General features: G+C 42.5%; 1 protein-coding gene across 14 annotated transcripts in view; it reads right to left on the minus strand.

Annotated features, from left to right (window-relative positions):
• The window catches only part of LOC124301738 (disintegrin and metalloproteinase domain-containing protein 10-like), a 359,750-nt gene that overhangs the window by 7,802 nt on the left and 333,797 nt on the right, over positions 1-18,151 (minus strand). For all 14 annotated transcript variants that reach the window (XM_046757113.1, XM_046757114.1, XM_046757104.1 and 11 more), the window contains 4 exons: positions 12,984-13,108; positions 11,878-12,006; positions 9,779-9,947; positions 3,744-3,913 (listed from right to left, as the gene is read on the minus strand). In XM_046757113.1, coding sequence (XP_046613069.1) covers positions 3,744-3,913; positions 9,779-9,947; positions 11,878-12,006; positions 12,984-13,108 — 593 coding nt within the window. The remainder of the gene's footprint in view (positions 1-3,743; positions 3,914-9,778; positions 9,948-11,877; positions 12,007-12,983; positions 13,109-18,151) is intronic.

Genomic DNA, 18,151 nt, shown 5'->3' on the forward strand with positions numbered 1-18,151 from the left:
ACAACTTCGGTAATCAATGCGGTGAAGAGGATCGTGAATTAATACAGGTTTTAATTTGACGCGACGTTGGCATATTTCGAGTATATTTTCAGACTCTGCCAATCGTATCCGACAGGATAAGACCGGAATACGCTCCGCGTAGCCAACGTATCTGAAATGAAATAGTCATGAGAGTCAAAGGAGGCGAGCTCCGCTTCAATCTGGGTTTAATTATATCCTTCGCGTACTGTTACTGCTACTTTTTGCTAACGTTACTTCTACGTCAAAGAATCTGAGGTACGAAAGATAAAATTTTAATGAAATCAGAATTCCTAAGCCTGCAGCAACTATGCGAAACTACACCATGATCATCAGGTACAAGATTGCTTCGCTTGATACGAGCCATTCGAACCCGCCGTGTACCTCACATTACCATTTTGGTGTTCCGACCCGCGACATACATATAGATTCGTGTACATGCACACCGGGTGGCTTCAAAGAAATGGATATTTTTGTCCGAGACTCTACGGATTTAACATCTGGAAAAGAGAGACTTGTTCGAAATACAACGTAATTTTATTCACAACCGTTAAGGCGTGTTTACAGCTCAGTAATTTGGATTCATTTGTACCAAATTTCGAAGTATTCGAGAACCACAATTCGCATGAAAAAGATTTCAGGTCGAATGAAGAAGCGAAAGGTTGAACAAAAAAAAAAGATAAATAAATAATACCGCATTGTTCGGGAACGCGTGATTGATTTTCCCCTTGACAAAACATGAACTTTGCATTTGACGGGTGTAGGTGCGGGATCGAGAGCCGTGACGGCGCTGCGGCAGTGTGAAGAGGAGAATGCTGAAAGCTCTGCGGGCTTCAATATCTCTGATTGAACTTTCAACGCCGAAGCCATCGAGGCTGACAACCGACAAATTCAATCTTCGCTAACATGCAAATGCGCGTTGGATTGTGAGAATGAAAAGGGTGGGACGATCTGATGGAACAAAGTTGTAGGTATCCAATTTTCGTTACAAGGCGTCGACAATTCCAGACGTAATACAACAGTTCGAAAGTTTGGGAATTTCGGGGGAAACAGGGACGAACGATTTGGCGAAATCGTGCCACCCTCTTCTCATGCGCGTAATTTACCCGTGTATAACACAATCGCAAGAAAAATTCGATAAAGTATCTCACAATGTCGAAAGCATGCAACGTATAACTCTCCGAACGTTATTTGATCTCGTGTACAAACCAGCGAGAAAGAAAATTGAAAGCTGAACTCGGTTTTACCGTCGACACTCTTAAGACACCGTTGAAACACGCCGGATTTGTCGAGGCTTTAATTGTAACGACCGGGAACGACGCCGCGGCCAGCGGAAACCGGGGAAATAAATCGCTTTGAAAGAAGCTTGGACAAGTGTGAATCGCACTTGTATCATGCTCCTGGTATCCGGTAAGTACCGAGGGGTGGTGGGCACTGGTGTACCTTATACTTCGTACCCCGTAGTTGAGAGGTTGACGCTCTTCCAGCCACAGGATGCTTTGTACATCGGGTCTCGGTGAGCATTTAGCATCGTTTGGTGCCCGAGCGGCACGGCTAAAAGCCTGGATGTTTACACCGAGTAAAAAGTAACTTTTTCCAGCACCCAACTCCATTTATCTTGGACGATCCTGAAGGGGGTAGCAGGACCGGGGTGGTTAGGTCGGAAATTGTCGGAACGGCCGAGCCGCAACTTTGCAGTAGCAGTTGCACTCACCTCGGCAGATGTGATCTATCCATTCCCATCGCTGCAGTGGGTATTCTGTACGTATTTCTGTAGCGAAAGTCTTCCAAAGTTTCTTGTTCTATACGCCACCCGCCACCCGCCTCTCTAATGCACCGACTTCCGTTTTGGAGACTGCAATATGGTAGCTCTATATACGGTTCGTAACGCCTCGAGAAGTTCTGCAACATCGAGAACCCGGAGACGTGCAGCTTTTCCGTCTTTTCCGAGTTGAAAATTCCGCTTCATCACCGTCGAATGGACTCGATAAGAAATACAACCGCGTGGATCGTGGTCGCAGTTTTCCAGCGGTGCTTATACACACGCCTTAGGGATTAGCACAGTTCGTTTTCCCCGCGTGTATTCGAGATTCTGCGACAAGATTGTCCGCGTGTTTGCAGAGGAAATGAGAATAATTAATCAAATGAATTGCGGCGGTAGCTCCGGGCCGGTTTCTATATCGCGGGGTAGGAAACTTGGTCCAAAAGCAACGAGAAGAGATAAGATAATTAATCTTACCACTTTGTAAATCAGACGGATACCACCCGCCTCCTTCCACCACCCGTTCGCGTACATAAACCCGACTTTGACTACCTTTAATGGTGATAGATTACCGCCCGAACTCGTTTAGTCTAAGAAAACGTACGTTCGATGGCAGGGAGTAGATTACCAGGGACTGCAGAAGCTCCGCTGGTGGGTTTTCGCTTTTGATACTCAACCAACGGGAACAAGGAATTGAATCTTGGCGATGTTCAATCAGGAGACAGGGTCGCTTCCATCCATCACGAACACTTTCATCAGATTTATACATCAGGACTTTGTGTTGATTTTACGCATAAATATGATCGCATCGTTGTACGAACAAAACTAGGAACACAGACAGTACACGTAAGGGCGGTACCGTGTATAAACGGAACTTATACCAACCCGGCAAAACTTTATGTCCCACGCCTGCCGGAGGAGTTGGTGTACCTCTACAGGATGTTGCAGCGGTCCGATAACGGAAGACGGTTTACACAGGTCACATCCTGGTACATGTTTGTCCTCAGCAAACCCGTTACATCCCGCAGGATCCTCGGCTCCCTTGGTCCTTCAGCATGTACTATAATACTATCGAACACGCCACGAAGCAACGCAACTCTGACGCAAACAATACGTGCAGCTTCTGCTTTCCGCAACTTCAGTGTTACACTTGTCTTTGATGTTAAAATGGCAGAGACGCCTCAACAACAACCGAGTTACTGGATCAATCGAATGACCAGTAATGGAGGCCGTCGAAGATGATTCGTCAAGGGTGCTAAACGCTGGTTTTTTTCATAGTCTTCGGACCGCTAAAGTCTTTTTATGAAACTATTTTCTCACTGTTCCATTCGTAGGAATGGGAAGCAGTACGTTCAGAGCTGCAGAGTAAACGTTTGAACAAAAAGACAAGACCAGAGGAAATTGGATGTGGCCTACGAGAGTTTCGTCGGTGTACATGAAACTTGGGGAAGTTTTGGCCCAAACTTTGTATTAATATTGGACCCTTTGATTATCAGAGCCGCTGAGATAGCTACTAAAGCTCATCGCAGTAATAAACGTGTAGCAAACACAGTTGCAGAGTAACTTAATTTCATTAATAATTGAGTTGGAGTGGCAAGAAAAGGGACGGGTTTGTTTTCTTAGGCTCTCGAATAACCCCGTCTCTTTTCGTTTGGAGACGATGAAACCGGATGCAATAAAGCCAGCTAGCGGCATCCAATATTCCGTCCTCAACGGAAATCAATCTCGGTTTGGTACGCGAAAAATCCACTGGAACGAATCGCGTGACCCGCGTAAATCAGCCGGCGGTAGGAAAGTCATGTTGTATACAGGTCGTTCAATCTGTATTGTAACCCAAACTTCTAAATCGTCTTTGAGAAAAAATCTCACAGTCAAGGGTCGTCGAAAACAACGGCGAAAGACGCTGCTGCGATTTCCGAAACGGTTTGTCTTCCGGTATTATAAGAATATCAAATACTCTCACCTGACTCGGGCTGCAGACCGAACCCTCGGTTAACCGACAGGGTATCTCGTGGGCTGGATGATGACGTCGTTGAGGATGACAGCAGGGATCGTTGCAATCCTCTTCCCAACCGCAATCACACTCTTCGCCTTCCTCCACCACACCGTTTCCGCAAAGCGAAGACTGTGGCTCTGTGAAGAGAACAAAAACTGTATCAATCACTCTTGACACAATGCTGCATATGATAATTTTTTCAAACGGTGTATGCCAAAATTTGATAGCTGACACGATTGATTCTACATTGAAGACTGGCATGTGATTTATCTGTAAAAAAAAATCCTAGTGTCACTTCTTTCAAGTGAAGAATTATTCCGTTGAAAACTCCCGTCGAAGTATCCAAAGGACATTCAAACGTTTTACTGAACTAATTGTGAAAGAACAAAACTGACTGATTTTTTCTCAGTGTATTGCAAAGGTTGGTTATATTCTTCAAATCTTGAAATTTACGCGATGGCGTTCAGGAACATCAGAAATAAAGCTATGAGTATATATTTTTTTCGACGATGCCTTGTTTCAGTAAATCACGGATGTTCACACTTGTTTCGATAAGAACGTATGGGTTATACTGTTGATAAAAGCTTTGAGCATGAAATACTACTTACTACCGTATGTATCCAAATGCCTATACACACATACTAACAGAAATATGAGGAATGGAACGATGGTATTGTAATTCCCAGTAGGGAAAGAGCTGTCTCGGAATACCAAATGCACCCACGTATACCCGGTGACAAGAGCGTTTCACACTAGTGTAGATTGGCGGACACGAGTGGCGTAAAGTGCAGCAGCGAAAGAAGAAAGAAGCTGGTATTGAAAAACAGCGCTTCACTCGATATAATGGACTGCATGGCGGGAGGAAAAGTGGGTCGAGTGCGAAAAGAGCGGTAAAGAAAGATTCAAGAACTCGCTAAGCGACCGACGATGAGTCGAAGCCGAAAATTTACTTGTCCTGAGCTGTTTTTGATACGGGAAAGTTGGCTTAGCTAATACCGTAGCTTATCCACGGCATTCTAATGAAATATGCAAGGCATGTACTAAACGGGTCCGGACTTCTTCCCTTTTACCTAGCAAAACTTCAGCCCTGCGCTTTTTCTTTGATATAGAAAAGCTCGCGAGCCACGCGGGTGACGCGGCTGTCAGCCTAGTTTCACTCTCCATGCAATCACTCTGAATCACCTTCCAGAATCCAATACTCCACCTACTGGTTTGCGCTGCTTACAAGGAGTCTTCCAGCTTTTGTTGGAAAAGGCGAAGGACGCGGTGTCTGAAAGGAAAAACTCCCATGCTGTATACCGTCACACTATGCACTAAACTGGAATGAAAAGCCTCATCGATCACCCAGAGTCTTGAATTTTCGGGGCACTGTCAAACACGTATTCTACGCCCAGTATTATACCAGCACCGGTTGACCTCGTCCCATTCGATACTCGGCCGCATCACGCGATTGGTCAAAGACTTTGCATGTTTCAGGTCAAACTCCGGGAAATATATTCCGTTCGCGTTAGGCTATTGGCAACAAAATCAAGTGTAAATCTCTTGTCTCATCCTAACAGTGACGACAAGTTAAACAGAGAAGTCAGTCGTCAATACAACAGTTTGATATCGCGGATGTTACTTGTTTGTCATTATTGTTTTTACCTTCACCAGATATTTTTAGTTTTCTCATCCATTTTATGGAACGATATGCTGACGATACTTATTGTTGGAGTGAAGTGTACATATTGCGAGACGTTTTTCGGAATGAGAATTGATTTACAACCACGCGTGATATGTGACGTCAACTCGTGTTCTCATCAGATGTGCACCCGTCTTCAAATACGTATACCTAGATCAACGCCAAGTGACTTGATTAACATACAATGATAGGAAGTCATTTGAATTCACTCGCAGTAATTCAAATTCATGTAGTAAGTCGAGCGTACGACTGACCGTAGAACTGAGAACGGTCAACCCCTCGTCAAAATGAACCGTCGCACGCAATGTTGAGAAAGTACCTGCATCAAGAGCCTAGCGGATACGGTTCGAGTAAGGTTTCCATGTTTGATCATCGCTGCAGGCGGTTAACTAGCTCTATTGGTTAGTCCTGCAGCTAACGGTGCCTGCAGGGTGCAGATCGGACCGTATTTGGATGGGTACCGTCAAGGGAAGAGGGCGGTTTCAAAGGGGGTCAGTTTCGAGGTGCAAGCAGCCTGCACGCCGTGTGACTGGTCTATGCATTATGCAGTTTCCCGATAAACTTGTGTCACCGCGAAGCACGGCAAGCTATACGATGTGAACCCGGGTTGAGGAAGGGGTGCATCAAACAGCGTGCAAGTTTCAACTGCATTCACAAGCTAACTGGGACTCCAGCAATAGCTTCGGGTGCATCGCATGGTGATCGGGAGAATGTGAGAGAAGAGATCTTCATCGCGCTGAGGTTGGGCAAATACCAGGGTATAAACTGACCCACGTCTTTAACCGGTAACTCTGGAATTTGCGTCCTTCTGCAGATGTTATAGATATGTTATTAATACACTGGAGGGGCACGCTATCGCTTTAACGCCGTCGGCTGGACCGGGCACCGAATTCGTATTCGATTTGGACCAATCAGCTGCACGGTGCGAGTCAACAAAAGGTGGATCCGATGGGTTGGTGGATAGACAGTCCATTAACTGCGCCTTTGTTGAGGCTAATCGAATGTACCGGTGATACCGTTCGCCAGTTCTCTTCTCAAGCCTTCTTTCTATCTTATCTATCTATCGACACGTATCAACCGGCGAAACCCCCGCAACCCCCGGCGTCTTTGCGTGCTCCACGGGCATTAATTGAATCCTTCAGAAATTTTTCCACCCCATCCAATAATAATAATAATCGTCTCTCCCTACGTGTCAGAATCTGTTACGTGGATCGCCACACTGTCGGGAAACTCGCCTGCGCCACGGAGAGGGTTCCTAATTCAACGAGACACTGTAATATATGGACCATCACACGCGACTGCCAATTAACGCGATTGGGCGTTCATCAGGTAGTAACAATCGGTGTTTCGCGGTGGTAGTTGAAACCAGCAAGACTTCTTTCAGTCTCAAACAGAATTTTTCAGCGTAAGGTTCATCTCAGGGACAGTGAGGAAGATCATATTTCAGCTTGAAATTTCATTTCACTCACTCGTCGTTTAAGTGATGAGTGGCCAATATTCATTTTAGCCGATGTAATTCTTGTTCATAATATTTTATACTGATAAATTCAGACGCGTTGAGGCACTTTGTTCCATTCCACGGTCCCTCCTACATTTTCATCACATGTAGAAATTGTTCTTATGAAATTTTCCCATTTCATTGTAACAGGCGCCCCGGAGATATATTTCAATATGGTAATGCGGCCATTATTTTTATGACGCCACGACAGCGGACAGAGGGTTGTAAAATTGGTTTCACGGCGGTAAGGACTGAAACTACACTTCTTGCCCAGAGGATTCCGTTACACGATATAATTTGAGAATGCCCTCGAGTCCGGAAATACTTTGAGGTGTTCGGAAAAAAGAAATAAGGAGAAAGCTTAAGCCAGCGTATAACGCAATCTTTGTCGAGAGTTGAAATTAGAATTTCTAATTTGCAGGACAATCACGAGTAAAGGAAAATTCCGAGGGGTGTTTATCACCGTGGTAACGGTCGAGGTGGTTCGAGGCACCGTGTGACCAGCGTTTCGCTGATATTTGCGACAATCCCGGGGCGTGTAACGTAAAAGGGTGTGCGACCCTTTTCCGGAGTCAAACGTCGTCCGGGGAGTTAAATTCGCGCAAGGGTTGCCGAATGAAATTCGAATCCGTGGGGCACGCACCCCGCGTACCCCGTTTAACGGGTTTCATTTAAACAACGGAGGCGGAGACGTCGACGGCGGGTCGAGTGGAGGTAGGGAGCTGGATTTTCCACCCCTGACAGATTCAGGTTCTTGGAATAAATATTTTAAGGAAGCTAAGGGCAAATAGGGTTGCAGGCGGGTGTAAGAATCCGGCAAAAGTGTGCACGATGCCTTTTCTGCTGGAGCGGGTGATCAGGGGGATGATGGGGAGGAGAATTGCAGGGGCAAATACGAAGTCCCGGATGTTATTGCCGAACTAGGCGAGGCGGCGAGATGAGCCGGCTGACCCTCTTCACCGCCTAAAACGCCGCCGGATCCTTAGGATCGGGTTTCGGCTCGGCGGACGATGCGGAAGGAAAATTCGAAACGAATGGGAGAATCGCGGTTGTTCCGCCGTTGCCGTCGGTCGAGTCGACGAGATGATCCTCGTCTTAGTCGATTCGACCCACTACTTTGTCCGCAGAATATTCGAGGCCAGTCGGCCGTGCTTAAGGCACATCCCAGTTCACGCTTCGTTCACCGCAACTTGGCCGCATGTGTCGGCGTGATTAGAAAGGCTTCCGCAAACCCGTGAAAAATGTTTGGATAAAATTTGTGTATAACTTACGTAAGGGTGATACTGAATTTATACGTACGTTAGGGTGGTTGAAAAAACATTTGTTTTACACGCTCTGAACCCCCAAAAATTATTAATTAACAGAAAAAAGATCGTATGAAAAGATCAGTTTTTTAGCTTAAATGTAACAGTTGGCTATTGTAATTTTTATTTTCCATTCATTGAACACGAAAAAATATCACCTTTTGTTTGAGGTCAAAATCCCCGTAAGCTGTTCAATATTTTTTGAATTCATGTATAGATCAGCCTTCAGGCTGATTCTGCAAGTTTTTCAAACCTCTATGGCAGAGTATAGGTTTTTACCGAAAAGGAGAAAATCAGTAGTTTTCAGATGACTGTGATGTGTGTTCTAATAATGATTACCATGCTTTGTCATAGAGGTTTGGAAAATTTGAAGAATCAGCTTCAAAAATCTATGCATGAGTTTAAAAAATATCGAAAGGTTTCCGGATATTTCAACTTTTAACGAACAGAGAATTTTTTTCACGTTAAATGAATAAGAAACAAAAATTAAAATAGCGACATGTTGATTTAAGCTAGAAAACTCGTCTTGTACGAGGATTTTTTTTTGTATCAAACACTAACGTAAGGGGATAAGAACGAAAAAAGACAAAACCTTTTTTTGAACCATCCTAATGTACATGGTACGTCAAGAGTCATGAAATAAATGATATCAGATCTAAAATTTGCTTTTGATTGATGATCATGCACAATTCTGGACATTGAGTCAAATTCGCTACATACGACACTGAGAGTAATTTCGTTTTGTTAGGATTTTGTACTAGAAAATTATGATAAAATAAGTATCGCTACAGTTTGAATGTTTAAATATTGTTGCATTCATAAAAAAAGTGGTTAAAGTAGCTATTTGGTATGATTTTAGTTCTAAGTACTATATTTTCTCGATATTTTATTATCAATTTGTTTGTTCGGTTCAATACTTTTTTCCAATTGAATTATTTGGTTGTAAAATCACTGCGTTGTTGGAATAAAATGAAATAATCGCAACAGTCACAAGAAAGTGTAGCGCGAGTGATTATATCCAAGAAGAATATCAACATTTGAGGAAGATTTACCACTTATGGTAACTTCATTCATCATTTGTGGAAACTTTCATAAGATTCTGTATTCAATTAGTGTGGTTTTTGATCTATTTAAATTTTCAATTCATAACTAAAACTCGGCGTCGAGAAATTTTTAGTGAATGATTGCCAACACTTTACACACTTTGTTTGAAAATTGATCATTATTACTAAAGTCAAAGCACGAGCTTTGAACAATTTTCGGTCACAAACTTCGATTAGGCGTAATTAATGTGGCCAGAAACGGATTAAACGATAATCGTGATACATTTTCTGCATGTTGACAGGTGAAAATTTCATCTCGGTTTTGCCTACTTCTAAAATCTTAATTTTCGATTACGATAAGAAACGAACGTAATCAATGACTCTACTTGATTTACTTACTTGCATTACTAAAGTCACGTGAACTTAAAATTCCTCCAAGTACAAGCCTGCAAAATTAAAGGACCAACTGCACTCACCGGCAAAGCATCCCTTGGCCGAACGGGCCTTGTTGTTGAGCACAGGGTTGATGGAGAGCAGACTGCAGGGGCTGAAGCGGTTGTTGTTCCGTTTGTCGCCACTGGTCGCCCTGGCGAACATGATGAAGTTGCCGTCTTCACCCCCGGGCGAGCACTCGTCCGGATCGTGCTGCAGAAAGGTCGGTCGGAAATGTTGGCAACGTTACGTGGAAGGCGGCGGGCGTATTATAGAGGCCGATTTTCGAAGGGTAGGTGAAGGGAAAGGGCAGAGGGATGATGTTCGGGGCGAGCGCGGCTCACGTGAAGGACTGGCAACAGCTGTTACGCCTCAACTCCGGTGACGTACGACTGTATGGGTTTTCGATTCCACTTCCAATATGTTATTGCGCTTTCGGTCTCCCACCCAGTTTCACCCCAAGCCACCCCAGACGACGTGACCCACCCCCAGTTACACGCTAAGGTTGCACAAATTTTAAAGGTGGCGCATGCCTTCCGATTCGGTTATATCGACACAAGTTTTACTTACAAGGAAAGTAACCGAGGTGTACTTACTTCGACGATTATCTTTATTCTGTGATACGTTGTGGTACGTAAAGAATAAAATTAGAAACGTTTTCACGCCTAAAGCTCTGCGATAGTTTATCGCGCGGTAAGCTCGAAAAAATCCCACTTCTGACACCAGTTTAACGAACTTGTCCTACAGAATAAAATTACGGGGCTCGTTGAGCGGAAAGAAATGATCAATAAGGCACAAGTGAATTCAGAGATACGTGTTTGTAGATAGAAGTCAGAAACAAGAATGTTTTTACAATAATATCGACTCGCGCAGCAATCTTATTCAATTTCGTGACACATGAAAGCTTTTGTGCGTCTTTTAGCTGTGATGACTACTAGATCGGAAAGATGGGGCAAGACGGGTTATTTCACCCTTTGTAACGGTATGTTTGATCACATGATTATTTTTAGGTTGTTTAGTGGATTAAAATAACCGCCTGAAAAACAGTGCGCACATTATCGTCTGTTGATAGTGAATATTTAATTGGCTCCTACGAAAAATTTCATTTCATTATCGGGAGATCTTAATAAATTCAGTGGTGGAGGTAGAGTTTCGGGGCTATTTTTGCCACTTGAACGACTGAATTAGCATGAAAAAATACGTTTCCAATATTTTTTTTATATACGGCAATACATTACACATAGTGTGAAGAAAATCGATAAGATTCACCTCGGGTGAGTTTTCTTCGTGAGTTCAAAACCCTGTATACAGGAAATAGGGGTGTTTTTGGAATGAAAACTGTGTGTTGACCGATCCACCAACTTTCGGAGAGCCTTTCATGATCTAAATTTTGATCCGGTTAGAAATTAGGCATGTTTATTGTACGATGAGATTCGAAAATCGTACCATTTTTAAGCAGTTGTGCATTGTTGTTTGTCAATAAATTTTTACGCCAAAAAGCTGGCCAAAAGTTGGTGGGTCGGCCGAAATACTTCTTATCTAGATTTTCACTCTGCATACAACTGATTTCGCATTATTGGGGAATATTTAGAATGTACAAAACATAAGTTTTGATACCGGAAGTTCGATCAAGTCGATTGGAAGCGAATGAAGTCGGCAAAATGGCAAAATTTTTAGTGAAGTTTATAACGAAGAATTTACAGTATCAGGATAAAAGTAAACATTTGGTTTTAGCTGATCCATACCTTCGACGTTTTCGCCAAATTTTTTAACTCCGACAACAATTTAAGCCCGCTTGTGAAATGTTGTTTGAAATACCGGAATACCTCGTTCAATATTCCGATTTAATTCCGCAGCCAATGCGACTGCCGAATAAAATGACACCCACCGCTGAAAAAATTCACTCTATTTTCTCTTTCGGTTTTTTCCTTTTTAGTGAGATTAACGCGAGCCTCTCTATTTCATTGATATTCCACAGACTATGTCGAGGCAACGGCCAACTTCCCTGATGATTAGCGCTCAAGTTTGGCGCCAGGGGATCGCGAATTTTGCCCGAATCGCGAACCCGAGGGAATGAGGGAAATCCTGCTTCTAGGTATATGTACGGCCTGTGTATAGCTATAACCACGTAACAACAACTTACCGGCGATCCAAAGTTGTGACCGATTTCATGGGCCAGGGTGACGTGCGATACCGCAGGTGGAACGTGCTTTCCGTAATTCAGCAGCGTTATTATTCCTGTGTTCAACGACTTCATGCTTCCTCTGTAATGCTGGAATCAGATATTTTCCCAAATTATCTTACTTTCAGACTTTCCGCGAGTCTTTTGCTACCCAAAATGCTTATCATTCCGTTTGGGTCTAATAATATGTATATTCATCTGTGGCAGGTGACAAGCTTTTATCCATTGAAAATGAAATGTAAATAAAATTATTTCGGTGAATAGAAAACACACGAGTTGGAAAATGGTTGTTCACGATTCGTTTCTTTTTACATACAAATGAATCGTTGTGACTTTGTAAGATTAGAAAACGTCACGACAGATATGATTCTTAAATTTTTTCGAAGCTTTACAAAAATTTAGTTCTTAGTTAGAACAAACATGGACATGACTAAGCAATATGGCGTCGAGATCTGGTTTGTTAACCGATAGATTTAGGTCAATTACGCGAACAGGAAAGTACAGATAACTTCATGCAAGCTGTGAGGCCTTAGTTTTCTCGGAAGTAATCAATACACTGTAAAAAATACGACGAAACATGTAATTTAAAATGATATACAGCTCAATCGGAGTAATTCATATTCTTGCCACCAGACGTCACAGAGCCACATTATCATTCCCAATAACAAGTTCGGTCTCTTTCGCCACTAGGTATGCAATCAGGTATCGACGAAACTTTAACACATCGTTGTCCGAATTGAAGAATCGATGCGACAACACGGAGACGGGAAGATTATTCCGTAATGTCTGTAACTCTGACGGGTTTGAATAATTTTTAGTCCTTTATCCGGCTGGCAGACGTTGTCTGCCAGACGGTATTTAGCATAATATCAGGGCGAGTAGTCGACCCGTAGTGCATGGAACTCCTCCTATCCTACGGCGAGTAAGTATACCCTTGGAGTTTCAGTCCTGCATTCAGCTGCGGACCATGCAACTCAGTTTCAAGAATATTTCACCGCTCTATAACCCCGCGCAATTTCCGGTACGGGCTTACGGCCAAGGATGGTGAGGCAAAAGAGCAGACATACCCCGTTCTTCTCGCAAACGCCTCCGGCGTTCTTCAAATCGCCTGTCCAGGCCAGACCCAACGTTCCTTTCTCGAAATCCCGATAGGTGAACATGTAGGACAGGCAAAAGGCGTCGTAGTCCTCCTCTGGAAGAAATTATTGCAATTACGTCCACGGAGTACAAAAGAAATGCACATGTATAGAAAAATGGAGTGACGGAGGCGAAGAAATTTTTTGTCATTGTATATTACTATGATAATAGTACTTTATGCAACGAGTGACAAAAATCAGAGAATAGTCACCATTTCCTCGTTTCATCACTAATTGCATACAATTTTTTTTATCACGAATGCGTCGAAAACGAATTTTAATGACCATAACACTTGCCTGAAATGGTCTGCAACGTCAGTTGTGTATCGGACCTAGCCTCGTTCGGTTTGCTTCGAGTGCGCATGCGTAGCGGTGCGCTATGTTTTCTACTGCGCGTGCGCAGCGATGCACAACATTCTATACGACGAAGCGCGCGTGCGTAGCAGTGCACGGTGTTTTATATGATTCGGACTACGCAACGCCGCTGCATACTGCCATTTCAGGCACATGTTACAGGCGTCGAAAATTGCGTTTATGACGCGTGTATGATAAAAAAAAATTATTCACTACCAACATAGATTTAATTGAATTCGAAGATAATTTTTATTTCGTAATAATCCAATTTAATTTCGATAATAAAACATGCGTTTGTTAGAATATCAATTAATGCAGTTACTTAAAAACAATGTCCATGTGTTTAAGAAATTGCATCAAGATGCTGCAGCTCGATTTTCTGCCACTTTTCTCTCTGTTGGATGAACGATGCTGGCAAGTTGGATACAGCGGGAAAATTACGATCGATAATAAATAAGCCACTCTTCAATGGCAAAGTATGAAAGACGGTGCGAAACCCGTCAATGTCAAGTGACAGCTGAGCTATTAATAAAGACGGCCTTTGACAAAGTTCCATTCTACGTCGCCGCGCGCTTAATAAACTTTTATCATCAATCATACTTTTGAACGTATATACATATATACGTATACACCTATGTACATAAATACGTATATATCCATGTATACACAACCAATCCAAGCGTGTTCTTAATACACAGGCGCATTTCATTTTCACGCACACACATACACGGATATCTGGTGTCAGATTAGAAGATTATTAGACGAAAGTTACACGTGGAAGCTGGCGAGAGAGAAAGGGAGAGAGAGAGAGAGAAATCGATCGAAGATCGCGTGTCAATGGTTGTAGGAACAATCAGCGGTCTGAGAAACTTCCCGCCGCCCTTAGGATATAATAATGAGGTTATTTTTCCTTCCGATCCAATCAGGGCCTAGAGGGTGCGTATCGAAGCATTTGATCTGCTTTGAAACGTGATGATTGAATCGAGAGAGGCTTTCGCAAGCGGCGAAGATGTGGCGTCGGAATCGAAAGACTGGAGTCGACTGCTTAATCCGATTGGACTATAATTATTTCCGCGAAAATGGTGCACAGAGTTTCCTAACCGTCGTACCGATAATTCAATCAGGGGCCGTGTTTACGAGAGAAGAGATACGCGCATCTAGGCAAGTAGTTATACGTATACGAGTGTATATACCCCACATAGGGTGTCAAAAATTTAGGGGGTTGGAAAAACGTGGATTCTGTTATTACGTATACAACGAAAAATGAATTAAAATTGAAATTACTGTTTTCAGGGGGTCGTACACGATGCTTTAATACTCCTCGGCTCCGAGATGCGCGACGCTGAATCGGTAAAACAGCTGTTTTATTTGTTTTAAATGATCCACCCTCCGTAAATACAATTTTCATGTTCTTTTGTTTTTCTCACTTTTACTTTTGCGCAAATTTATTTTTCAATATACCCTGCAGGCGAGGCGAAATTGGGAGGAAAAAATTATCCTCGCACGAATTCACCCCTCGTGTGTTTCTGTACGACGTCTTTAAAGGCCGCTTTTTATTTCCTACGCTCGCACATACCTTTATATATATGTATGTATTCGTTTACGTATACACGTATGGAAGAGTGGAAAATAGCGGTTATATAGGTACGTGGTGTTGAAATACTGAAATTAAAATATACCTACGCGTGGCTCGCCGACCATTCTCGTTTTTGATTTATTTCATACGCTATCTATTCCAGTTATATCAAACCGATGGGAAATACGATGAAAACAACGTTATTCGTATTACTTTCTGAAATATTATACCGCTCTCAATGACGTCGAGATTAAAATTTATAAAGGATTTTGAAAAATCAAATTGGAACGCAAAAATATAACGAAAGCTAACGAGCTCAAAAATTCGTGCACGTGTGTGTCGTTTTACAGTACATATATATATAAAATTGTGAACAAAGTGCCAAACCTGTAATGAATTCTTTCTCAATCAGAAAGCTCAAATCATGAAACTCGTTGTTATCCATCCGTTAAATGAATGAATGATTAGTTGATCCACAGATTGATTCCTGATTCTTTTGAAACAAATCTATAATCTTACGAATATTCCTACTGTATAAATATTCATGCAATTTTTTATAAAATTTTACACATTATTACGTTATAAAAGATCCGAAATTGAACAAATATATCTAAAGTCTGTTTTGAGTGAAATGTATGATGGCTACCCTAAAATTTCAAAGTGTAATACATAACAGCATAACGTTATTTTTCACGAATTTTGCCCTTTTGAAACTTTGAGCGTAGGGTTTCGGACCATTCGAAACTTCGATATTTCGTCGAAGTTTGATTTATTTACTTTAAGTTTCACCACCAAAAAATTCAGATTTCGGCGGTTTCGGAACTTATCCGATTCGGAATTTCAACTCCGCCCCATTTTTTCTGGTTACATCGGAGAAATTCAGGGCTTGATTATATATGTATACCTATAGGGGGGTTCGTCTTGTATTCTGCAGGGTTGTATTCAAGTTGTTCTCCGCGGGGCGTTCAATGTAACGGATAAATGGCCCTCCCTCCAGGTCATTACCTAGAGCTTTGCCTACTAAAACGTTTCCCTCAACTGTTGTAAACACTAATTACACCGTCGAATGATTCGTTTAAGGCGCCTCACGGTTTCATTTGACAAGTACCTACTCTGCAGGCGCTGCGATACCTTATCCCCCACTATTCTCACCCTGGTGATAACGACGCTTACATTGTACACCAAAGCCAAAGCCTTTCCTGCTATTTCCACTTTTCAAGGGAATACTCATTCGCTGGTTGATCGAACGATGTCTTGTTTTTGATTTGTACTTTTGGTTTGACGTGACAACCGATTTGGCAATTCGTATCTATAATTCGTAAGTGCAAATTTGGACTATTTTCTTTTTCTTTTTCTATTTTTTTTTTTTTTTTTAACTTTTCGTTTACCTGCATGATTAAAATTTCAGCGGCGAATATGCGAATATCAATTATGGGACACAAGAAATTTGATTTTGAATTTGACTTCAAGATGAATGCAATACAGTTGAAATTTATTCTTTGAAATTCGTAGACTCGTTTCTGTCTATTCTCTACCTTCACGGTTATGTTATGCAGTATTCAGAACGAAATGTGTTAAATTGTTTGACGAAATAGAAGAAGAAACTTCTCAAAGCTGTTGAATTCTTCATAAACATCCGAATCATGATGATGGTGACGTGAGAAAATTTGAAAACAATCAGGGAGGTAAGAGCTTGGCTGATTGAGTCAAAATGTTATCTGAAGCACGCATATTGGTTTGATGGTACAAAACATAACGTATTCAATAATCAAACTTGTAAACTGTAAAATTAGTCCGGAAGGTCAAAAGTCATCAGGTCAAGGACCTGGACAGCCAGAACTATGGAGCGCTTGTCCTGGAAGTCGCGTTTCGTCAGGAAGCGGACCCGGAGCGCAGGATCCAGGAGGTAGAGAACCCGGTAATCGAAATAATCTTGATCCGGACAAGATGAACCAGCTGATCAGAGAGAAATCAGACAAATTTTTCCAGGTTTTTGAACGTTCCAGTGCAATTTGAAATAACGTAAACTTTTGTTGATTATTCCTGTATTTTCTACTTTTGCATTTCCAAACGGATTGTTATGGCTTAAAAACTGAAAAATGATCAACGTTTAATGCGCTAAAATCTCGTAATAAAATAATTAAAAAAGTGTCGACTTATGGCCGAGCAACCTGCTTGATATAAACTTGAAAACTGTGTTAAATGAATGGCAACACAACACGTAAAGAATGTAAAGAATGTAAGCTGAAAAAAAAAATTCTAAACTAAAATCTAAATGCATCGATTCCTTCCGAAATGGACACATTTACTTGTATAAATCGGAGGGTAAAATTCTTTCCGGGTTAACCGCGCCCGCTTAAGGTTCTCAGGGGGGTAGAAGCCATGAGGGGATGAAAAGCTGGCTTATTATTCATTTTTGACGAGCTTTACCCGGCTCGGCGTAACGGTGAACTGCCCGGTGTTAAAACGGCGATAAGAATGCCGGGCGGGGTTTTTAGGGGGTTGCAGCGGCGATGAGATGGAGCAGCGTAAGCTGGAAGCTGCGAACTATCCCGACCCAATTTACCCGAACCAAGCCAAACCAAACGAAACGAAACGAAACGTAAACGCGAACGGTAAACTATTATCATTGTCGGTGGTGTTGTTCGCTTATCGGGAGGCGCGCCCAAACCATTGTGGCGTTTCTGGTCGATCGGACGAAGCAATGAACCGGGGTATTATGATTCGCTTCGCGCGGGTAACGCGGCTCGGCTTCAACTGGAGATTCTCATGGAGCCAGCGTAGCCGCCCAGAGAATGCCGGACCTGGTCCTGAGCAAATCGGAATCGGTCTGATATCTCGGGCTGACTCGCAAGGAACACGCCAGTTTGATGTCCTCTCTCCGATTTCGTTTCCTCCTCACGTATGTTGTAGAGCATTAAAAATTGAAAGACACGTACTTTATATTTTATTGGAGGAAAAACGGTTTAAAGGGGGTGAAAACGACCCCCGAATATGGGCGCTCAGCGAGTCGATTTTTTTAAAGCGCTTGATGTATTTGAATGGACCTAACGGTGAAATGTTTCTATTAATGAATAAACCGTTGGTTTCATTCGATTACATCAAGCGCTTCTGTCTGATACTGAGGATCCACACCGTTGGATGTCCATATTTGCGAGTCGTTTTCACC

Source organism: Neodiprion virginianus, chromosome 4 (assembly GCF_021901495.1).
Source record: "Neodiprion virginianus isolate iyNeoVirg1 chromosome 4, iyNeoVirg1.1, whole genome shotgun sequence".
Lineage (NCBI taxonomy): Eukaryota > Metazoa > Arthropoda > Insecta > Hymenoptera > Diprionidae > Neodiprion > Neodiprion virginianus.